This window comes from Saccoglossus kowalevskii, chromosome 16 (assembly GCF_978046115.1).
Source record: "Saccoglossus kowalevskii chromosome 16, keSacKowa6.1, whole genome shotgun sequence".
In the NCBI taxonomy this organism is placed as follows: Eukaryota; Metazoa; Hemichordata; class Enteropneusta; family Harrimaniidae; genus Saccoglossus; species Saccoglossus kowalevskii.
This window is the reverse complement of record NC_140656.1, coordinates 30,073,073-30,098,937: the sequence shown is the minus strand read 5'-3', so window position 1 is coordinate 30,098,937 and position 25,865 is coordinate 30,073,073. Positions and strand designations below refer to the sequence as shown.

Sequence of the window (25,865 nt, the reverse complement as noted above, 5' to 3'; positions counted from 1 at the left end):
GTGCTGGGAGTTTGTTCGAAATTTCGAACGTTTCGAAGTCAATCGTCGATTGCCATGTATTTTACGGATATATTAAATCGTTTCAGAGATCTGTTTACTAAATAATGATAAATGAAACTTAGAAAACTTGTAAGAACAAACTGGGCCCAAATTGCGCAAATTGCAATAAGTTTACGCTGCTAGAGTCTGGTTCGGATGGAGTTCTACGCGTGATTTTATTGCGCTCAAGGACGTTCTATTTTCGAACTAGTTGAAACCGGAAATAACGCAACTACGTTCGAACTTCAAACAAAAATTTGATTATCGTTATTATGTGTTAGTTTCTGTTGTTTTAAAGATTAAATTATGTATGACAATGATATTTCACTCTGTAAACAATATTTCACTAAAATATGTGATTCCAAAGGCAACCCAAATTGTAAAAAGCAATATCAAGTCCCGCGTAAAAACACTGTTGTAAAGAGGCGGCGGAGCGGAATTTTAGCCAAAATCGGCTAGTAAGGCGTCATATGACACAGGTTTGTGCATTCTCTACCATCGGCCCCACGGAGGATGGCGCGTGACCCTTGTTACGCAGGATGAGGGTTGTGCTGGGACAGCGCTTCCGGTGACGACACAACGCCATAGAAATACGTGGTACAGCGCGTCTTAGCAACGTAGAACGTCTGTGACGTAGCTCCGCCCCCGAGAAACTCTCTTCTCAAAACGCCCCCTAGTGGTGAAACGTTCGAACATAAAACGTGTTTAAAACCGATAGTACTAGTATATACGGAACCATAGGTTGTCCGGGGTCGTATGCGCGGGAAATTTGTTAATACCCTCTTTATGTGATTTCCACTTGACAACAATATTTTGAAATAACGTTTTTATTGGACTAATTTCGGGTTTTCTGATCACTAAAAATATTTTTTTAGTTTTCAACCTTCGAGTCGCCCAGTGCGTAACTGACAGGCCCGATGAATTCGTTGGCTGTCACCTAACTAACACCTAGCTATCATCTCCAAATGAACACCTTTCGGCTGATTAGCGTTGCTGTGAAAGTATGTATCTGCGTTAGAGACGACGTTAGAGCTACAAGTGATTGGGCGTCTCTGAGGATGATAATATCTATGATTCTTTACCGGAATGTATCACTAAGGAATAGTCAAATTTCGTAAGAAGCGGCAAAACTTAGAACTCAGCAAAAAGCAACGTGATACTCATTTCCAAAAGATATTAATCGTAAGAAAATGTTCTAAACTCGTAGTAATATTTATCCGTACAAGAAACCAAATCCAAAACGTCACTTTGACGATACTGAGCAAGATACATTACTGATACGTAGCTTCGTCATTGCCTCAGATTGCTTATCAGTGACAGCTAGATATCATGTTTATTTATTTATTTATTTATTTATTTATTTATTTATTTATTTATTTATTTATTTATTTATTTATTTATTTATTTATTTATTTATTTATTTATTTATTTATTTATTTATTTATTTATTTATTTATTTATTTATTTATTTATTTATTTATTTATTTATTTATTTATTTATTTATTTATTTATTTATTTATTTATTTATTTATTTATTTATTTATTCTGTATGTGCGTAATATTATGGTATATGTCCGACTTTTATAACAGTGTCATTTTGTGTTACAAGTGACTATGCCTGAGCTCTACATCAATGCCACTCAACCATGGGAGACGTCCACGCACCTTGAACGAACAATATTTTGAGATGTTCACTATAGTAGCTGATTGGCTGGGTTTCCATGTCATGTTGTGTTAGTGGGCGTATTTTAAAAACGTCTTATAATTATTGATTTCGACATATAATGTAATGAACTTTATAGAAATCTGATCATCTTTCTGAATGGTAGTCAAAAGGTTTAGCGCCATTGACGGTTGTTTTTATTTCGTGTGAACCTTCGTTTTTCATCAGTTCTGTTTCCAAGGCAATCAAAAATATGGGATTCCCTTTATCGTTATCATTATTTGTATAAGTCGGTTGAGGGAAAGAAAGAAAAGAAAGATATGGAAGAAAGAACTGAAAGGAGGGTTTTAATTGCATTTTATAGTCTTTGACGTACCATTGGTTTGTGTGTCATTATTTAGCATACGCCATTTGGGTAAAACATTGTCTCATAACGGACGCGGAATGATTTATCCATTTCACCACCATTGTCAAGTGTCACAATAGTTCGCAAAGTAGTCCAAATCTACTTGTTCCGTTTGATAACAGATAGTGGCCAAATTTGGAAATAAAAAATAAGTGATTTCGAAATAAAAATTACGCGATTTAGGTGTTTGAAAAGACAACAAAGCGCGCGGAGCACAGACTGTGACGCTATCGCTAATGTTAATACCCTATTGCAATTTGGCAACTAATAGCAAAAGTAATCGGATCTCGCTATAATTCCTATTATAGACGAAATGTATAATGTTTATTTTATTCCAGTGCCCGATACTTCGCGGAGTAACCAGCGGTTGTTAAGGACAACAATCAGAGATGCAATTGAACCTGTGTTCTGGGTACAGTCAATACACCGCGACCATAGAAATAATGAAATAGTAAATGTTGAAGACGTCACTCACACGTGACACCTCGTTGATACCTGACTGGCGTTGTAATAAATTGGATTTAAGTGATAACAAATCGTTAGTCCTTAACAAAAAGGATGTAGTCAGTTGTTTGAATGTAATTAAAGCTACATTATTATAATAAATTGAATGTACTGAAAACAACTTTCATGTTGTTCGGTTAAAAATGAACAGCTTCTGTTCAGAAAGTGTATAGTTGTGTTGACGTCACGGTCTTTGTACATATAACCTAAAGTTGTAGTTGCTCATAAATATGAAGTGATGCGGAAAAATAGTAGAATATATTCTCAGAGAAAATTTGTACGTTTACGTGGTCATCATCATATCGGTGGTTTATGGTATCCCCATATCTGGTTGGTGATGTACGTACGCATGGCGGGGTCACATACATACGCTATAAACATAATAAATGTATAGACATATTGTTGTAATTCATTTCTTTCGGTTAACATCCGCCTTCATAATCGTGATTTTTTTTTCCGAATACAGAAAATGGGTAAAATTATCGTCGTGTTCAAAAGCGTTTACCAAAATCTACAGAAAATCATTGTGTTAAACTTAACAAATTGACAGAATGTGAAGGTCTATCGTAAGATATAAGTAGTAAATTACACTTGCCTTTTCTTACATAGAATAGGCTCAGTGCTAACGTCACATCATATGTATAAACACTTCTTTGTCGATTAACAAAAGTTATAAATGATTATGGCGATTGCGTGCATTTGTACCAGGCAGTAGCCCTACATTTGTGAGTATGTGGCTTGCTCTCTCGCTCATGCCGAGACCGTTTCAGTTTGCATTTGAACTTAATAAATTGATCTGTATTCACGAACATTATTGTAATTGAGTAGAGTGTATCAGTGACTCTTGGTTTCGGGCAATTCTTACCCGACAGTCTTTGGTCAAGTTAAAACTTTGTATTTCGGCTCTAAGCGTTTCTTTCAATTCTTGTTAACAGGGAGATAAGAGAAGATATTTACGTATATACATATATAGAAACACGCGGCAATCTTCCTGGACTCTCCGGTGATGTGTTTGAATATTTTCGCGAAGTCGAAACTGTTTTAAAATAAGTATGTATAGAATGTTTGCGTGACCATCTCTTTACACTGCTTCGATTGTTGGCCCAATAACAATCCTAGGAGTAATAGGAATGTCAATCGTGTACAACCCGAGAGTGACCAGAGCAAAGTAAGCAGAAAAGGGTCCCAGTTGCCATATAGCAACAATACCCTTACCTATACATATATCAATGCATTACCTTTGAATGGGATTTATACTAAACAAATCTTTTGATTTTGTCTTCTGTGCAGCCGTCAACCTTGCCCCCGTATGAATGAGAGGCACTTTGATCAGTTGTCGATCAAACACGGTATGTCTCCGCAATGCCTGCCTCGCCAATAGCCACAATAAATCTGTTGCCGGTTTTATGGATATTCTGACAGTTATATACTAGGCAGATTATTGTCTCATCGAAGGCTTTGTCGTTAATTCACGCAGAGCTCGCACTGCAGCTGACGGCAGAACACACGATGTGGTGGCAGTTTTGAACACGCCGGGCGCTAACGCACAGGTTTCTTTATTTGTCCACAGTCAACCAACACGGTATACCTGACCAAAACGTCCCCGTCATCCTCACCACATTCGTACATATGCTGTGTTTAATGGAACCCCATTGGAATTCAGTCGGTGGCACAGACACAGGCACTGCCAGGTAGGTAAGATTAGACTATGTTCTGTGCGCTATTGGGGGCAGAGGTATGTGTGTGGCTATATTTATAACAAAACTGACAGTGTGAAGTACCTTCCACGTTTTGCTAGTAGTCTAGGCTTAAGACAATATTAGTACGTAGAACTACATGTTTCCATTAAATGAGCAGACCTATGTTATATTTCAGAGTACAGCGTACGCCTTTTTCCTTTTATATTAATTTGCATGCTTATTATGTTATCACGTAAAACATAACACATGATTAGATACAACGTCAATTTTTGATTTTACATCTTGACGTCACCAAGCTTAAAACACTGAAACATTGACAACTAGTCTCTGGAATGTCCTTTTACAATTATTATCGATCCATTATTGGTATCAGTGAAAATATAGCCAATTCTCAATAAAGTTTTGGGAATGTTTATTTTTTTAATTCCTACCAGTGACAAAGAACCCCTTGGTTTTACTTAGAGTTTAGTTACCGTTCCGAGCTGCTTCGAAGCGCACGACTACGTCGCTGAAAGCACATCATTGTACTAAGTCACAGTCATGGGATTGTGACGAGGAGACACTTCAGTTTATAATAAATCGTACACAATGCTTAGTTGATGGTATAATATAAAAGTGCGTGTTATCTGTGCTTCAATATAAGGAAGCATCCATGCTACAGAAAAAATATATATGAAGATATAGTTATTATATTTTAAGCTAAATTAATTAGCATTACACAGGAGATATGTGGTCATTTGTAGAAGCGAGTTCTATGACAGAGTTTGTTAAATTCGATTGTAGACCATTTAAGGTATCGGATGGTCGTGATATTCCGCCCGATTACGTCACCATATTGAACAGGTTGGCGCAAATGGTCCGAATAAATGCACATTTTTGAGATTTCACGGTGTTCCTTATCAAGTACTTATGTGCCATGCAGTGGTTAGTTACATACATATTTATAGAATGATTTCAGTGACCATACAATTGGGTAGGAAGGCAACAGATTGTAAAACGTACTCAAACAACAATACCATGTGATACCAAAACCTGCGATTCGTCTAAAGTCGTGGTAAAGCTTGTAATATGGCCATACGCAATTACGGTAATCAATATCGCAGCTTGGGTTTATAAGGGAGTACCTGTAGTTATCCACTTACCCGGTTGAGTCATGCAAATAAGAGACCACGTGACAATTACGATCAAGCATTTTGGTTTAAATATCAATTTAGGAACCGGGCTACTTAAACACCGATACCAAACCGAAAGTACGCTTTATTATTTGCAAGAGTTCCGTCTTAAATGTGATACTACTTCCGTCGTTGAAAAATGTCTCCGAAGTACAGTCTCAGTGATGTCGAATTGGGCAGCATGTTTATTTGGAACCTTTTTTGATTAATGGAAATGAGAATAGCACCTTGTTTTGATGTCTTAAACAAAGCAATCACAACTTGCTCACATTTGCATTCAAGTTGGAAAAAAGATGTTTTTAAATTCAGTAGAACACAGTGTTCATATCATGTTTTGGGTGAGTTTTCAAAGAAAAGTTCTTTTAGGTAAAATTATACACGTGTTCTATGACATAAATACCAAACAGGAATAAGTATTGAATACGTATCTGTATTTTTTATACGAGAGATAGTTTTATACAAGTTTAAATACCTTATTAGTAATGTTAGATATTAGTAGGCATATATCATACTAGACTAATATGAGTGGTTTTGATACTAGAGATAGTTTTATACCAGTTTAAATACCTTATTAGTAATGTTAGATATTAGTAGGCATATATCATACTAGACTAATATGAGTGGTTTTGATACTAGAGATAGTTTTATACAAGTCTAAATACCTTATTAGTAATGTTAGATATTAGTAGGCATATATCATACTAGACTAATATGAATGGTTTTGATACTAGAAATAGTTTTATACCAGTTTAAATACCTTATTAGTAATGTTAGATATTAGTAAGCATATATCATACTAGACTAATATGAGTGGTTTTGATACTAGAGATAGTTTTATACCAGTTTAAATACCTTATTAGTAATGTGAGATATTAGTAGGCATATATCATACTAGACTAACATGAGTGGTTTTGATACTAGAGATAGTTTTATACAAGTCTAAATACCTTATTAGTAATGTCAGATATTAGTAAGCATATATCATACTAGACTAATATGAGTGGTTTTGATACTAGAGATAGTTTTATACACGTCTAAATACCTTATTAGTAATGTTAGATATTAGTAGGCATATATCATACTAGACTAACATGAGTGGTTTTGATACTAGAGATAGTTTTATACAAGTCTAAATACCTTATTAGTAATGTTAGATATTAGTAGGCATATATCATACTAGACTAATATGAGTGGTTTTGATACTAGAGATAGTTTTATACAAGTCTAAATACCTTATTAGTAATGTCAGATATTAGTAGGCATATATCATACTAGACTAATATGAGTGGTTTTGATACTAGAGATAGTTTTATACAAGTCTAAATACCTTATTAGTAATGTTAGATATTAGTAGGCATATATCATACTAGACTAACATGAGTGGTTTTGATACTAGAGATAGTTTTATACAAGTCTAAATACCTTATTAGTAATGTTAGATATTAGTAGGCATATATCATACTAGACTAATATGAGTGGTTTTGATACTAGAGATAGTTTTATACAAGTCTAAATACCTTATTAGTAATGTTAGATATTAGTAGGCATATATCATACTAGACTAACATGAGTGGTTTTGATACTAGAGATAGTTTTATACAAGTCTAAATACCTTATTAGTAATGTTAGATATTAGTAGGCATATATCATACTAGACTAATATGAGTGGTTTTGATACTAGAGATAGTTTTATACAAGTCTAAATACCTTATTAGTAATGTTAGATATTAGTAGGCATATATCATACTAGACTAATATGAGTGGTTTTGATACTAGAGATAGTTTTATACAAGTCTAAATACCTTATTAGTAATGTTAGATATTAGTAGGCATATATCATACTAGACTAACATGAGTGGTTTTGAAACTAGAGATAGTTTTATACAAGTCTAAATACCTTATTAGTAATGTCAGATATTAGTAGGCATATATCATACTAGACTAACATGAGTGGTTTTGATACTAGAGATAGTTTTATACAAGTCTAAATATCTTATTAGTAATGTCAGATATTAGTAGGCATATATCACACTAGACTAAAATGAGTGGTTTTGATACTAGAGATAGTTTTATACAAGTCTAAATACCTTATTAGTAATGTTAGATATTTGTAGGCATATATCATACTAGACTAAAATGAGTGGTTTTGATACTAGAGATAGTTTTATACAAGTCTAAATACCTTATTAGTAATGTCAGATATTAGTAGGCATATATCATACTAGACTAATATGAGTGGTTTTGATACTAGAGATAGTTTTATACAAGTCTAAATACCTTATTAGTAATGTCAGATATTAGTAGGCATATATCATACTAGACTAATATGAGTGGTTTTGAAACTAGAGATAGTTTTATACAAGTCTAAATACCTTATTAGTAATGTCAGATATTAGTAGGCATATATCATACTAGACTAATATGAGTGGTTTTGATACTAGAGATAGTTTTATACAAGTCTAAATACCTTATTAGTAATGTCAGATATTTGTAGGCATATATCATACTAGACTAATATGAGTGGTTTTGATACTAGAGATAGTTTTATACAAGTCTAAATACCTTATTAGTAATGTCAGATATTTGTAGGCATATATCATACTAGACTAATATGAGTGTTTTTTTTTAAATCTATATGTTGTGTCACATCTCAAGTATCCATATACTATGTACGCATGCTACATGACTGAGTGTTTTGTTAACTTTAATGAATCGTAATTGTGACATAGGTGTGAATATCAAATATCATTACAATTGCGATACGACAGGAGCACACTGCGCGTTACCAAACACTGAACAATATTGGCGACACTTTGAAAGTCCAAGACATTCTTCTGCCACACTCCCCTGTGACGGAAAAACAATAGTTGAATGACCTCTCTGTTGCAGGTCATTGTGTGGGGTCATTGTTATGACAGTGTAATTATTTACTTTATAGCACACAAGACAAGTCTTTTAACACGCAACCCGCCGTGAAGTGATAGGTTTATCCGCAGTTAATACAGCGAATCACACTGCGTGAGAAAGCTGTAAGCGCCGCACATCCGTCTATTCCGTCGAGATGACAAGTATTCCGCCGTGATGATAGGGGATTCAGATCTGAATACCCCAAGAGAATAATGCGGAGAATGGGATAAATAAAATAAATTACTTGCTGGTTTTTGTTGACTTTTGGAAGAGGCGAAAGAAATTATTGGCGTTTTCGCGTTTTCGCTTGACTAAATATACGCTATATGGCAGCCATGGTATAAAAAGGCGGTGTTGTTGTTTTATTATCGAAGACTGTATTCTCTCTCTCTCTCTCTCTCTCTCTCTCTCTATATATATATATATATATATTTGTTATTTTAAGTGAATATCAAAACATATTTGCATAACAACGTGGTAGAATAGATTGGGATCCATTAGGATGTATCCATTTGAAAACCTGTCTGGAGGAATTCGATTGTATGTTTGTTTTGCAAATATTATATTCATATATGTCAGGCGACAATTTATTTATTAACATTTTCACAAGGTAATTTAAATTACACAATTGTTGTCTTTATAATGTCCACACACTGTTTTCCCACAGAATATTCCAGTCCATCCATTCTACAATTGGAATGGAATGAAATACTTCCTATATACAATATTTCTATATCAGGTACATCAGAGATGTAACATTCACGTTTAATACACAGAAGCTTATAAAAAATAAGCGATGGCGTATTTATATTATTATGTGTATCATGTGTCATCCACATGATTTGACCGCTAACCTCATATAAATACCACGAATAGCGTTGTTGTTCCCCGGTAGCGGTCAATACAAAAGAACACCGAAAACACGGGTGTTGCACTGATTGTATTGTACATCGAGTATAAATCAATGTTACTTGTCGTGTTTTTATTACACAAGTACACTAGATAAAGCATGGGTCAGGTAGGCCGTGTATTCGTATTGACCCTGTTATGTTTTTTCTTAATGAAAACAACGATGATCGACGAAAACAACCACTGTATTTGCCAGTAAATTGTGAACTGAACTTCCAGTGCCAGAAGCATCAATTGAACGTATATTTGTGATTGAGTTTACGGCCCTTATATTGTGAGGACGCATTATTAGTGTTAGTTTTATAGTTGATTCTGCAATTACGCACAGCAAAAGAAAACGTTACCATTGTTTTCGGCTCACGGAAAAGTCAACCAAAATTAAAGTGTTTTTCACTTTCCCGATGCACGTTGGGTTTATATAGGCTCCCAGAGGAGTTGGGCAGTTTTAAGTTTGACTCAGTATACGCCCAATCGACCAGGTTATTAATTTGTAGCACTCTTCGCCAAGGTTATACTCTATTATTGTATAAGTGGATTAGATAATGCTATATCCTCATTAACAACAATGTGACTACTATTTTATTCAGTGTAATGTCAGAACTACGGTGTCATTGATTTACTGTAAAACAATTTATTATCACTGCATTTAATTTCACTATTTTTGTGTTTTGAGCATGTTCACTGTATTTTAATTTCAAGAGATTACAAGCAATGAATTGTATTGTTATTGTACATGTTCATGTACATTTGATTTAGAGGATTTTACTTCTCAGCGAAAATAGCGAAATTTAAACCCAGTGACTAATTAATGTGTTTACAGTATCTAACCATTATATAACTCATAATAATCATTGGATCGGTTCCCATAAAGCAAAAACAAATCTATCCCTTCCCATCTGACAAATTAACTCTAAAGTGGGCAGAATCCAAGTCGGTTCTTTTGCTTCAACAAATTTGACATTTATTACATGATGGAATGAATCAATTCTTTTGGGGTTTATTAGTGAAGTCTGATTTCACGTTTTCGTACAAGGGCTACCTGTAGTGGTCTCAAATATAGGCACAGTATCAGATGACCAAAGATTTCGGGCTCGTTAATTTGACAAACCTTGAGCTTTTTAGAGTTTGTTACAATATATTTCATGATCGTTTCTGACAGTTTAAAGTATGCACACACCACGTTATATATATATACTATATCATCTATTGCAAAAACACAATATACAAGAACCGTACAAAAAATAAAAATTACAGATAAAAACTTCGTGTCCTGTCTTACTGATTTAAACAATTTTAATAAAATATCAATTTGAGAGAAAATTAAATTACTAAATTAATAAACGAACGTATTGGATAATATATAATATGATGTGGATTAGAACACCTTTTATTCGAATATATTTATAATCCGCTAGTCAAATAATGAAATACTTGTAAATCTATCAAATAAAACGGTTTCAAAGAATTTTTCCCGCTTAATATTTAAATTAAGAAATCTCCTTGTGAGTCTAGATCTTCCGTGTAATCTTCCATCCAACTATCCAGACATACCACCATATAAGTCTTAATATGGATTGTATGTCGGTATTGTTATAAACCAAATAACATAATATGACGTATTGTCGATATCTTTGAATCAAAGTGTGACGGGTATTGGGTACGTTGTTTGCCAGCTTGGCATGGCGGCATTGATTCACCCGGTGTCTTGTAAACAGCCATAGAATGTATTTCGATTCTGCATAGATTTGCCCATAAAATAGTCTATGGCTTATACCCAGAAAGTATACATTGAATCAAGAAAGCCATTAGCTGACATTGAAGGCCAGCATCGCCGATAGCTAGCAAACGATTTGCTTGACATACTATGTAAATGCAAATCGTACATAGGTACGTTTGCTGGTACTACATAATAAGAAGTTTATTATTGATTTATTATTTCGCGTTGTTACCATCAAATACATTCGTAGTACAATTTAAATGTAGATTCGTACACGTTATTGTGAATTAATTAATTAGATTAGTCTATAGCAGTATTTTAATTTTGATTTTTATATTCATTGTGCAAATACCTGCATCTTGAGAAAGGAATAAGACCTGCAAATTGGTTTGTTGAAATTGGTTTTATAATGCTGTACGAAGCGTCCTTATTGATTTGTTCTGCCGTCATAGGTGCTGAAAATAGTGTAATATTAATTTTTAAGTGACACACTGATTGTATTTTCCACAATTACCTCATTTGTACACACAGATCAAATACTATTATAAATATAGTATGACAATGGCTGTTTTATAGCTGTTATTCTACAAAACCTTTAAGATTTTCTCGTATACTTGAAAAATAATATGAATATATATATATATATGCATCCAATAAGTTAAAATTACAACTCCACGACCTGCTTATGCTTATGCTAGACTGGTGTACTGACCACTACATAAACAAGTCAACTCCAATGACAATGTAGAAAATTGGTACTTATGGGGAGTGTGGGATGGGATATCACCTCACGTGAACTTACGTCTGCAATCTTTTAAGTACAACATTTTATACCTTGACACCGTGCTTGATGTTGTTATAGGCAACCAGTCAATGTCCAGCCTGACTGTACAGCTACCAAATTAGTAATGAATAAACATGAAATAAATAATAACAACTCGATACATTGTCTCGATTAGTTGTGACAGTTGCACCAAGTTTGTTTTACACACGACCCATGTATTATCTATATTATTTGAATTTATAGTAGACAGAGTCCTCATCTCGTCCCAGTTCTTTGGTATTCCGTAAAAGAAGCCAGTGGGATGTATGTAACTTTTTTGGATTATTCAGCATTCGCATTCGACCATTTCCCACAATAATTATGAGCACATATCACACGATTGTCAATTTGAGTTGATTCAATAAGTTTTGTAATTTATATTATTATTCATTTACGAGCAAACTCTCTTAGAGATATGAAAAATGGAAAACAAATTTACATGACAATTTACATGCACAAATAAATTTAAATTATTGGGTGATACCATTAAAATTGCTGAGTGACGCAGGTTTAAAACTGTATAAAGAAAATATCTCAACCACAATTACACGAAACAGACATGCGTCTAAAATTTTCTGCAATTTACTGATTTTAACAGAAACCTATTTTTACAAATGTTTTTTGAGGCATAAAAACAGATTTGATTTAAAACGTTTGGTGTTAATAACATTGGAATGTTCAGTATTCTACAGTTGGATATTGGATGTGCTGCAATGTGAATGTGAATGTAATTTGAGACAAATATATTTGTACCTGCTCAATCTTGTCTGACAACTCATGTTTTTGAGGTGACGACGACGACGCCATATACGGGATAAAATACAAATATTACAACAAATATTACATAGATAAAATCCTATACAATAAATAATTATATATAATCCCATTATATTGCCTAAAAGAAAATATCGTTTCCGACACTGTGGTGATACGAAAGTTATGCATTTGATAATTTAAGATATACATGTATCATGTAAAGTCTGACATGAAATGCCTGGATATAATATTGTTGAGACTATACACGTCATTTCATATTAACCGCTGCTTGCATCTATATTTCATATTGGAATTACACGGTACACTTGTTTATGGTTAGTATGGATTCATACGAATGTAACTATCAGCTTCCAACTATTAGATTTACCAGGATACGACATATGTATATTTAATACAAAGTTTATTTTTCTATTTTACTTTTATATAACATTCTTGGTTCCCCGTGTAGTATTGATTTGCTATGCACCAGCTCTTGATATACTCACATTCTGAACTAAGTTGGATTAATTTCACTTCATTCATTTCTTGTATATACACGTCAATACATATTTAAGGAAATGAAATAGACAGTGACAGGATAGAAGAGTAAAATGTTTCTTCTGTGCCCTCATAAAATTCTACTTTTCAAAAGTAGAAAAGTAATGCGTGACGTCGCAGCAGCTGGTTTCAGGTTGTTTTCCCAATCTTTCTCATCTATACCGGCGAGCTCCCTACTAAAGTATACATGGGGATAAACTATACATAGCTCAAATCCTAACGCATGTGCTTGTTTCAGTTATAATTATGCAGAACGGTATGCGTTTCGTTTGAAATAGACATTCAATTCATGTTTACGGATACCCGGTTTTGAAAACGATTTAAACTTAATAATTGCATATCTAGATATGACATAAAACATTCCCAACACAATATTTATATCGAACGCCATTTATACCTGAAAACGCAATGTGTTCTCGATTGCTTGTACCAATATATTACGTGTTTACATTGCAATACAGGGAAGAGTCAATACCTCTTTTTTTCTATTCTTGATTGGCTTGAAACAGCGAAATGAAAGGCGTTTTGTGAAAGTAAAGTGGGTTGTATTAAAAGCTAGTACAAAATGACAGGAAGGTAGAGAGCTGAGAGTCCTATCCATCTGTTCCATGAATCTAGGCAATTACGTAAAAAACGCCGCAATGTAGTATCTTTGTACAGACTGTAATGCATGTATACACAAGAGCACAAGACTTACGAACAATCTATTGAAAAACTGTTATTATCGTATATTAACGATTCTGTTCAGTCGTGATTACTTTCTCCAGTAAAAATAGTATTCGATTCTCAGTGGGCTAACGGTAGTTGTTTGCATTTATTAATTGATTACTTATTGCTTCAAAACGATACGTATCAATGTTGAGCCTTTATACCATCTTGCATGGTCTCGATATAATAAACGCTGTCATGATGAAAGACGCACATTGAATGTACATGTGCCCGAGTAATGTTTAGCAGATCCATATGCACACGTCATAGTTACCGGCGTTGATTCCATTTTATACGGACAGGTCGTTAATTTGTTCTACTTGAAATTGTGAATGAGCGGTGGCGTACAGTGTGAATTGAACGACCTATTGTTTAAATTAGGGGTTATTTTAATCGCAAAAATATGTCAGAACGGTGCGGCATACATAATAATAATTTCGATGATTATTAATGCAGATACAAATTGGAGTGAGTGTGAATAATGATGCTATGAAAACTCAAATATTTTCTGACACTAATGATAAGATAAGTAACGTCGGATAAATTCAGTGATTACATGTATGTTGAATTTTAACCACCCAAGACGACCCTGCCCTAGACCTATCTCCACCAATAATGTGCCCCAACATCGTAACTAATGTAAACTCTGACCGGCTTACATATCTACGTCATTCAACAACAAAAGCAAATAATTCGTTATCAAGTGCCTCTCCGTGATAGGGGGAGGTTCGAATGATTGTCGTCATGGTTACCGTTGACAATTGATTCGTATGTACATATTTTAATACTTTGTTCGTACATGAGCGATGTCAATAACAGATCTCCCTGTTGTTGCGTTTTGTGCACGCCGTGTATATATATATATATATGTGTGTGACGTTACGGATAAACGCATGTAACGTTAACTTGTAATCACTTCACATATGTGCCGGTTTATTATTATTCTTATGAGTGAATGCTAGCTATTACATCGGATCTGGCGTTTTATGCGGAGGTGTTAATTACTCGACAAATGTATTGCTACTCGTAGATGAGAGGTACGCATTTGTTTTTTTCTGATTAAATTTTATATGAAGCGCAAACAATAACTGCTAAGTGCTGGGTGATGTACTACTTGATAATCATAAGATATATTTTTGTTTGTTTCAGACTGTTGACATACATGGGTGATGACAGTCAGCCTGCATCGAGTCGATACTGTGCCACTAAACACCGCAAGTATGGAGTCCAGAATTACACTGATCTTGGTGTTCAAGGTAGGTATATTGTTTGTGTTAATCCTTCGGCGTAAACGGTGAATAGACATTATTTAATGTGGTGATTTTCGGGAACATTGGTATAAACATCGAATGAACTAATTAAAGATCGGGGTATGCTTATTGGATCCATTTTCCCCTACTGGATATGCAGATTATTTGTTTAAACAGCAAGAACAATAATATGCCATGATGCAATTTGTGAAATTGAGAAACCCTGGCTTTAAAATAAATAATCCCGAAGAATCATTCATGTTCAAAAGTGTGTTAGTCATAAATATCAGTGTCAATTTTAGAAAATGAACTGAAGTTTATAAATGATATTTTTAGCAATAATGTGCTAAAACGGTGCATAGATAATGTTATAACATGTTTTTGAAGTATCTTACTAGTCATAATATGATTTAAATTGATTACATATTTTGAGAAACCAGTGAATTTTCCGATAACGTTTATTAATAAGCTGAAACGCATTTTCAAAGCAGACTGTGGATTGTCCGTGAAACAAGAGGTTGATGATCTGTCCAGCTCGTCCTTAATTACTTCATCAGCACCACAGTCCTCTACCCCTACTTCTCCGACAAGCAAGATAGCATGCCAAGTATGTGGAGACATATCATCAGGACTTCACTTTGGTGTATATACATGCGAAGGCTGTAAGGTAGGCAACAACCACTGACACAATATAGACCACTGATAAGTATAATGTACAATTTAAAATCGTCAACCATGAGTGACGGATCACCATATTTTTTTCGAGAAATGTTCTTGAATTGGCAAGTTTTAGTTCAGGAGCTAATCTTCGTGTATCGGTCCAAATACAATAAAACGTACAGTTCGAGTAAATAACTAAACTTAGAGTTATCAAATGGAGACTACACCAGAGTTTACATATGTCAATTGTGTTCAGTCGTGGACAGCGTGTTTAAGTGGAATGTAAATAATACAGTGCTGTAGTATGTGTGTGTGCCAACTTGTTACCTCAATACATATAAACTGAAAACTCACGATGACGCAAATACGTATCTTAGTGTTATTTTTCTCTATACTTTGATTGTCCCATTTAATCATACCATATCTGCCTGCCTCGCTCGACCACCGGTACATTGTTTTGTATCACTGTTAAAAGATAAATAACCCACTACATGGACTACATTTAATATCGACCGATATAATGTACTCGTTAACTGGGTCGTACGCCTCACCTAGGTCAATGTTTGAACGGCGAACTTTTGCTGCTTTGTGACAAAATAGACTTACATATTATTAAAATACAGGTAAACATGAACAATTATGGACATATCTTTCATAATTAACGAAGAAATTATGGAAGTACAGAAAAGTGTGCAATATTTTTGGCCAGGAAAATGGAGCCGTTTAAATGTTTAAACAAACAACTCATACACTACTAGAATCTTAGCGCAGTTCATTGTTGGTGTGGTGCATTGTCATATCGTAACATTATGTGAGAACACGACTTATTGATTTACTTCCCGTGGCCTGTCGTACCAGTCGGTAACGCTAACGACTGCCCACGGTTGATAGTAATCACCTGTCTGTTGTTTAGCACACGGTAACATTTTTAGCTATCACGGTCTGATATCTTTGGTTTGGCTAGCAGTCTCGACAGATGGCGAATATTCCATATTGACCTACATTATAATGAAACTATGCCATATAGGTAACAGTCGTCTTAAATTTTGCCATCAGACTTTTATACATCCACACACTCGTATCCTCCTCAACCACGTTGTATACAGGTATGCAATCTCTGATTTACGATTCAAGTAGTGGCCTATTAAAATAATATTTAGTACCCGGTCACTGTGTAATACATTTCCAGACTTTAAATAAATATGGTGGCCTAGTTAGTTTAGTAGGCCAGATTATTTTTAGAAATTATTAAATCGAAAAGTTATTAAATCGAAAACAAATTATGTTGCAATTAAATGCATCAGGCGAGACACATGGATTTTCACAGTAACACTGTGGCTAACAGTTATCGAAGTGATAAGTTATATATTTGTTACAGAGAGTCACGGTGGACATATGTATACAGTGCTCATCAGATAATATTGGAATACTATTGGTAGTTCTTGGTGACCAGAATGCATCAGAACTGTTTGTTCGGTGGCTTAGTTTATATGACCTCTTAAATACAAGTGGCCACACTTGTGCCTCCAGTACAATCGTCGACCTCTTCTTTAGAATGTAGGTCAACATGTTTGCGACAGAGCCTATATAGTCAATGGCAATTACCTATTTCAGATCAATGCTTTTATTTGTACGACTACGATCCAAAAAAAGACTTTACTGTTCGAATGACAAAACGCAGAAACATAGAAATCACGTATTTGTCATTCGTCTTTGCGTCCCCAGTAACACGTACTGGTATTTTGCTGGCATGTCCCCAGTAACTCCAAGCTTACTGGTATTTTTGTCACTCGCCCGCTCGCTCGCTCGCTCACTCACTTAAGTACGCCAGGCATTAAAATCTACCAGACTTTAACAGGTGATGCTTCCTCGGTGCCGTGGAATTCACACTCGGAAGATTGTGTTTCTTTGTTGATGGTCAATATTACACCCAAAAATTCTAATACTATCAGTTCTCTCCAACCATCAACAATCCCGTGTTGTCAAACATGATCAAGACGTGATTACTGTAACCTTTTATGTGACGTAATAATCGCTACCATTACTTAATTATTAATATAATATCAATATCAATATATGCTATATGAAATAGAAAGGAGACAACTAGAAACAATAGACACAAACCAAGAATGAAGTGATGCATAACTGTTGAAAACAGATGCACAGAACACTTATAATATGCAAATATTATAAATGTCGACGCACTTTTTCCTACACATTTCAGCCTACTTTTGGACAAAGCGGATATATTTGACCGTCGTAAAACCCCTATGTTTGGAGTTTAGCGAAAAATACTCAGGTGAATGAAATTGACTTAATTTGACATTCTTTTATAAAACATTTCCATAATTAAACATTTCGAAGTTTAAACAAGGAACTGTGCGTGACATCGTTATCCGCGATCTTCGAGTACAGCCGAGGACAGAATAGCGTGTACTTGTATGTACATCGCGTGTCTGAAGTCTCGTGTTTTAAACAAGTTATCACGAGAGTCTGCTATTTACCACCATATCGTATATCTATGGCGACGCTTAGTAATTTCACGCCCTTTACCTGAACTACAGAGACCACTAGACGTCAACAATAGAGTAATTGACACATCCGACAAACAATGCAGCACCTATACCGGAAGTCACCCTCACTTGAACCAGGGTAGCTGACCAATCAGATTGAATAGATTCGTGTTGCGCGAAAAAACTTATTCGAAAAAAAAATGTCTCATGCTTTACTCGTTCGAGCACCACCCACTCGTTACTTGCAATAACATGGGTGCGAAGTAAATTAAAGTGTGAAAGAATCTATAGCAACAATATGATAATCTCGGAGTAACATAGCCATTTCTCTCATCTTCATAAATAATTATAAATTTCACAATGCAAACTGAAACGAGAGGTTTTTATTGGCCGATTGAATAACATCGGAATAACATTTCAAATGGTGTATTTATGCACTGTGCTCGGTGATTGGTTTGTTTGATTCAACTGCCATTGACATTTATAAATATGAAATAATGCCTTTGTTGCGTCAAGAGTACAACCCAGAATCTTGGCAAAATGCTTTCACGACATGCCAGCCATTTAAGATATCAGACGCACGTAAATAAACGTTATCGTGTTGTATAATTGACAAATATATATATAAAATCAAAAGTTTCGCATTCAAATATGAATTTTGATGCGCAATACAAACACATTACATGCTGCCAACTCGATAAATATAAAAACAAAATATAAAATTTGCTACGATTTCTGACTTGTTGATTCCACTGCGATCTTAAAAGCCACGGACACAGCTCAGTCAATGGTTAACTTCTAAGCCGGCTACATTTCTTTAAAATACTATGCGCTGCAACGGCTATTCGCATAGGTCAATCGTGTTACCGCGTGATGTCAAGTTATCAGACTGGGCAGTGCTTGGAAACAATGTAGAAATACAAGAATGAGTGAATCAGTAATATACAATTTTTGCCCAAAGATCGTTTCAGCGGTCATGCCGTTTTTAACAACAAACCGAATATGATGCATTCACGTTATGAAATCTTTTTTTTTTGTTACTAAATAAGAATGGTCTTCGTGACCAAGTTTGATACAGTCACGCAATTCTGTTCTCAGTTGTATTTGACTTTCAAATTCTCTCATTTCCCTAAAATTTGGTTATGTTTTTTCTTATTTTTAGTGTTTTTACAGAAGAAGTATCCGAGAGGGAGCTCATTACATGTGTTCAAAGACGAATAATTGTAACATGACGCCTGACACGCGGAATTCATGTCGCTATTGCCGTTTTTATCGATGCTTGGCCTTAGGAATGTCCCCAGAAGGTAAGAGTAAAATTCTTCTAATTTGCATACCAGGCCTAGATTGCATTCAAGTTCCACGTTGCTAAAGTTGATGACAACATCGCTGTTGTGTGTTGATGAATTTGATCAAGAGTTTACGATGTGCGTAAAAAAATGATTTGATGTACCAACGTATACGAATGCGCATGCGCATTCAGTTAAAAGAGGACCTTCGTTTCAGAGCTCAGTCATCTTCGTTTATCACGCCCCTTGAAGCGACTGTTAAAAGAGCAGTTATTGTTGTTCGGATCGACGGCTCACGAGAATGTAGCTCAGTTTTTACCCAACTAATAATTATTTTATTCCTATTGTTCATCAACTGTTATTGTCCATATTGTATTTTTTTTCTTTTATTTGAGATCATGTGACCCGATTGAAAAACAACAATCGCATTGCAAAATTAATTTAATTTGTTTAAATTAACATGCACATCATTGTTAGTAGTTGATATGAGACATTATTAGCATACAAATACTTACCGTATAAGTCTTAAGATGCGATGAAGTGAAAACACAGTGCTGATGATTATATTCTGTACTTTTATGTATTAATTCATCATCATGGTTGTCCCAATTTACAATTTGTTCGATTATCATCTGTTGATAAAACATGTTATACGATTTCCAGGCCCACTTCATTCATACTGCCCTCGTGTACGTATACAATGACGACTGTTTGAAGTGAGTAGCGGAATACTTTTGTTTCATTGGTTTTCTTAAAATAAATAAATTGTTTTGTATATAAAATGTCTTGTTTTTTTGCAGGTATCAAACTTGGTCGCCGTCCCAAACTTGATACCCACCAGTCGATGTGCAAAGAACAAGGACGCAGTGTGACAACTCTGAAGATGAAGCTTAAGCAGACTCCAGCCATGAAAATGTATCAAAGGCAGCTCTGGACGCGCCCGTACATGGAATGGAACCATAACATTGAAAAAGAGAAAGAGTTTCTGCGCATGTCATCGCACAATTACCCTTTAAAATCATCTAACGAAGTGCCTTCCAGTTGTACAATAGCGTCACAATGGGAAAGTGCCGAGTGTGACTTGAACACAGCAGCTTCTTTTGACTCAGTGCCTCCCAAATCCCCAATAAATATAACAACCGGGGGTCAAAGCATTAAAAGAGAATGTGACTGGAGCGATTCTTCGGTTTCGGATGACTCAATTCTCTCATGTTCTCCTGTGTCGCCCACATTACCGGAGGTTATTTACGGAGCGGCACAGGCTTTGGCGTTCGCTAATATGTACCGCCAAGATCACGAGACGGACAATTTGACCAACACGATCAGCGACCAAACACCTCTCACCACGGCGTTCAGTTAATTAGTAATATGGCAGATAACTGAGGTAATATGTTGTTATGCAAATGATTGTGCAATCACGTGACAGCCACTGCCCATGTACAACCAGAGCATTTACGTTGTTTACATTACCTTACCTAGGTTCAAAACTCAACGAATCGGTAAATCTGACTGAACGACTGGTGGATGTTATGACCTCATATCTTGTGAAACTGGACTCTTTTACTTGTATATATGTTGTTAATTTAAATAGCTTTTTGTTTTGGTTCGTGCGCAGACAAGTCTGAAATTCAGAAATGTAAAAATAACTTATGATATAATGAATGAAATTACGTGGCAGGAAATGGCTGAACCACATTTGATTTATTCATATCAATTCATTTTCTGTAATCTATAATTTAGTTTAAAGGCAATATACACCACACGATCGCGTTCGCACTATGTGCGACTATTTCAGGGTCGTGTGTCTTGGTTTTATTTCTGCTAATAGACAGAAACAAATAATTGACGCTGTTACGTCATCTTTTCAAACATATTGGGCTCACGACACCTCAGTGTTGCTGTGTGCACGCTATCTTTAGTTGGATCTTTGACTATACGGAGTATTAATGGTTACGGCATCTTTAACAGCATTTAATTGCAATAAAAACTATATTTTTCAAATAATTAATTGGGAACTGATGTGATTGTGTGGAGAACATCGCTATGTCGAGAATACACATTGGGGAGAAAACGAATAGAAGCGAAGTCGATGCAAACAGGTTTCATTAAACTGAATTTAAAGGATATAAAATTGTAAATTGTATACGTGTAAATGATTAGACATTTTACCAAGACAATTTCACTTATACTGTTTACAGTCATAAGTCAATTTCAAGTTCATTTCAAATTGTGAATTCAGATTGACTCGGTTACGCTCACTCCAAAAATGCAGGTGCGCATCTTTGTACGCCGATCATACGAATTCCATATTAAAGCTGTGAGCAACATTGCACCCAATGTGCACAACCTCAGTCAGTAGTGAAGTCGTGAATTTGTGAGTATAATGCGTCTGTGGGAATTAAATATGCACATCCTATTGCTCATACATGTACATAAGCACTCTTAAGAAATACATACTCTTTAGGCCATTTCCGGTTGTGAAGTCGAATATGGTGGCCAAGTCACATGATTTGTCCGGATTATTTTTTTCTGAAGTAGTTCAGCATGAAGATGTAACATATTAAATTTCAAATAAATCAGATAACTGTGACATCGGTTTAAAATTCCTTCCTGTTTGGAAGAAATCCAAGATGGAGGCCAAACTATTTTACCATTCACAACAAAGCTTTACGAACTTTAAATACCTTTACACAGAAGAAGAAGAAGAAGAAGAAGAAGAAAATCAGAATGATAACAAAAGGACATCAAGATTTGAATACCCTAATTAACAAAACATGTCAGTGACACAGAGAATAGTAAAAACAAATAGTTCAAATCGTTGGTGCGAATCAAACCTGTTACCACCCAAGGTACAAGTAAAACATGCGTATAATAACCTCCACATGTCATGTCCAGTATATACATTTGTATTCGTGTATATTATTTGTGAAGTGCGTCCTCACAGGCAATATGTAGAGGGAGTTTTTATAACATGGTTACCATGCTCGTGCAGTGAATAAACGAAGCTAAAATTTGTGTTCCCAGACACTGTATTAATCTCTGTCTCACGATCTTACAACAGGGCGACTGGGATGAACAAGATCCAGTGCAACATTGGAGAAAACTTCATAAATCGTGAGTTGAACATTGACTGAATATGTGTAAATCAGCCATGCACATTTCCCAGTGTCAGAGTTTACAGATTCGTTAGAATTCAGGCCAGCGTCAGAGTGATACAGATTCGCTGGATGTGAAAATACTGTTACTGAATTAATTCTGAACAGTGGCTATTGCACTGTTACCATTTCCGTCATTCCCAGTACATGATGAAAGCACCTCCATAGGGCCAACTATGAGTTTAAAATTATTTCTCAGTACTTATTCACTGTTACAATGCTGTACCATTACTTTCACCATCCTACTACAGCCAGATCTGAAGGCCTTTGCCGCATTCTGGCCATGCTGTGTGGCGCGTATCGCGTGGACGGGTTTCATGTTCTCTGCACGTAATAAGCTCGGTTATTAAGCATCCTTTATTGGGGATGCCCGGTGGCCGAGAGGAAGACGTGTAGTGGCGTGACGCTAGGCGATTTGGTGCCGTACGCGAGCGCCGGTTCGAGTCACGCACGCAGTACGTATTTACTATAATTAGACATAGTCTTTACCTTGCCGTTTATTCGGTGTTATTTGCTTCCATAGGGCCAAGATGGACAAAATGGGTGAAACGTTTTGAGACATATTTGGTTGCCCGGGGGTGAAAGCACGCCTTACTTCTATATTCAGCTGGTGATGAGCAGATATTTTTGATACACTACTAGATATTGGTGATGAACTCAAAGAAGCCCGAGAAGCACTGAAATAAATACGCCGTACCCAAAGTAAATAAAGCATAAAGCACGTTTATGTATTCAGAAATGCATCACAGAAACCTGGTGAAACATTAGACAGTTATAACACATGGCTGTGACAACTTGCAAAGACATGCACATTGCATAATGAAGATGAAAAGATCAAGTCACAAATAGTACTATCTACGTTAACATCATTAAAAGACATTCTTGATGTATGTCGTGCTTTTGAAATATCAGAACGTCAGGCAAAAGGCATAGAGGACAATAATCAGGTAATTCATATTTCAAATCAAGTTTAGTAGGAATAGAATAAAACAATGACTGAATTCAAAATCAGGTCAAAGGTCCAAATAGAAATAAAAAGCTGAGAAAATAGTTAAGAAAAAAAGAGTTAATGAAGTCATGGATCGCTTTGAGGGCATCGAAAAGATGTGCCATGTTAAAGGAAAATTACATATTGATAAATCTGTTAAAAACTTAAATATAGAGAAAGAATTACAGAATTTGGAAGAGTTAGACATAATAGAGAAGGCTAAAGACAGTTGTGTTGACATGAGAGCACCTAATACAGCTATTGAAAGAGAACGTCGCAAGATACCGACAATAGAACATTTGATAATATATTTAAATGGTGCTACACTGTTCACCAAAATAGATTTGAACAAAGAATACCATCAAATAGAACCACATTTGCCACACACTTGGGTTTATTTCGTTACAAAAGACTAAGTTTTGGCATAAATTCAGTCACTGTGGTGGAAATATTTCAGAAGGCTGTCTTTGATGCACTGCAAAAAATTCCAGGTGCTAGAAATATACCAGACGACACAGTATTCGACAAGCGACAGACAGACATGATGAGCGAAAGCTGTATTACAGAGACAAAAAAATACTACCAACAGAGACAAATGTTATTTCTCCACTACTGAAGGTCAGTGAACCACAGGATTAAATGGAAGTCAGAAGTTTTCTTGGCATGGCACAATACTTAGCCAGATTCATACCAAACTTCTATATCACCACCCATATGATGAAATAATTCAACTCAGAGTATGATACAGAGATCATCGTTGATGCCAGCCCAGCGGGATTGGGCGCAATTTCGAAAATTGGAAATTTGGAAAAGTGTTTTGGGCAAGTGAACATTCTCACTCATAAATCTATGGATCATCCTTTAAAATAATCACATATCACAAACCAGTGGAAGGAATTTTCAATAAACCATAGCCAGAATTGTATGTCTGTGTCTGTGTCTGCGCATGCAACCATACAAATGCAAAGTCATTTAACGCCCAAGTAAAGAAATCTGCAGATTATATGAGTAATCATTCAGATAACGAAATTTTGTTGACCATATTTCACGAATGGACATTTATGTTTAATTTCATTGTTAAGAATTTAATGCCTGACATATTGACACTTGAAGTCCAGAAAGCTACTTCAAAAGTTGAGACATTACAAAAGTTGTCTCATGGAATACTAACACAATGGTGGTATGATGTTGATCCTGAAATTGCTCAGTATGGAAAAGTGAAGGATGAACTGTCAATCGCAAAAGGAGTACTACTGAGAAGATACAATCTCATAATTCCACACGCATTACAGCAACGTACAATCCATTTAGCACAGTGGACATCAAGGAGTAGTTACGACCAACAGATTACTCAGAGAAATATTATGGTTTCCTGGGATAGACCGTATGGTAGATGAACTGATGCATTCCATGTCAGGCAGCAAATCATAGTTCAAAGCCAAATAATGAGCCATTGAAAATGACCACACTAACTCGTGGTCCATGGAAGAATGTTTCAATGGATTTCTGTGGTCCATTACCTAGTTTTGAATATATTCTTGTATCATTGTATTTCTAAGTCTATTTAAAATATTTGTGCATCAAGGTATACCAGAAGTGGTAAAGTCTGATAACGGCCCATCATTTGCTAATCACCTGGGTCTTCATCACCAGAACATGAATTTCTATCATATAAATTATACCAGAACTATACAAACTCTGCAATATGGTTTGTACATTAACATTCATGGACTGATAGCAAGAAGATGGATTCGTGTATTTGTATTCGTGTATATTATTTTTAGTAGTGCGCCCTCACAGGTAATATGTAAAGAGAGTTTTTACAACATAGCTACCATGCTCCTGCAGTGAATAAACGAAGTTAAAGTTTGTGTTCCTACCATTGTATTAATCTCAGTCTCCAAAGATGCAGTCAAATATGAATATAGTGACCATTAAGGTACAATAAAACATGTGCATAGTGGTCATCCAAAAAACAATCAAACCTGTGTGAAGTAACCACAGTCAAATCTGTGGGTCACAGTCAAAAAAGGTGGTCACTAGTCAAAATAAACGGGTGGCCTTTATACACAGGTTATTTCAGGTTACATGTTATGTAAATTACATTGGGGTTGATCATAGGTGGTTAGTAACAGAGTTTCTGGGGATAT

At 35.3% G+C, this 25,865-nt stretch overlaps 1 protein-coding gene across 1 annotated transcript; it reads left to right on the top strand.

The window, feature by feature from the left end:
* The first annotated feature begins 4,062 nt into the window (after positions 1 to 4,062).
* On the top strand, positions 4,063 to 21,576 carry LOC102809332 (uncharacterized). Its single transcript, XM_085491634.1, has 5 exons — positions 4,063 to 4,304; positions 15,013 to 15,119; positions 15,605 to 15,780; positions 19,449 to 19,590; positions 20,373 to 21,576. The coding sequence occupies exons 1-5, from the start codon at positions 4,243 to 4,245 to the stop codon at positions 20,930 to 20,932; spliced, it is 1,047 nt and encodes a 348-aa protein (XP_085347760.1). The 5' UTR covers positions 4,063 to 4,242; the 3' UTR covers positions 20,933 to 21,576.
* The last annotated feature ends 4,289 nt before the right edge of the window (positions 21,577 to 25,865 follow it).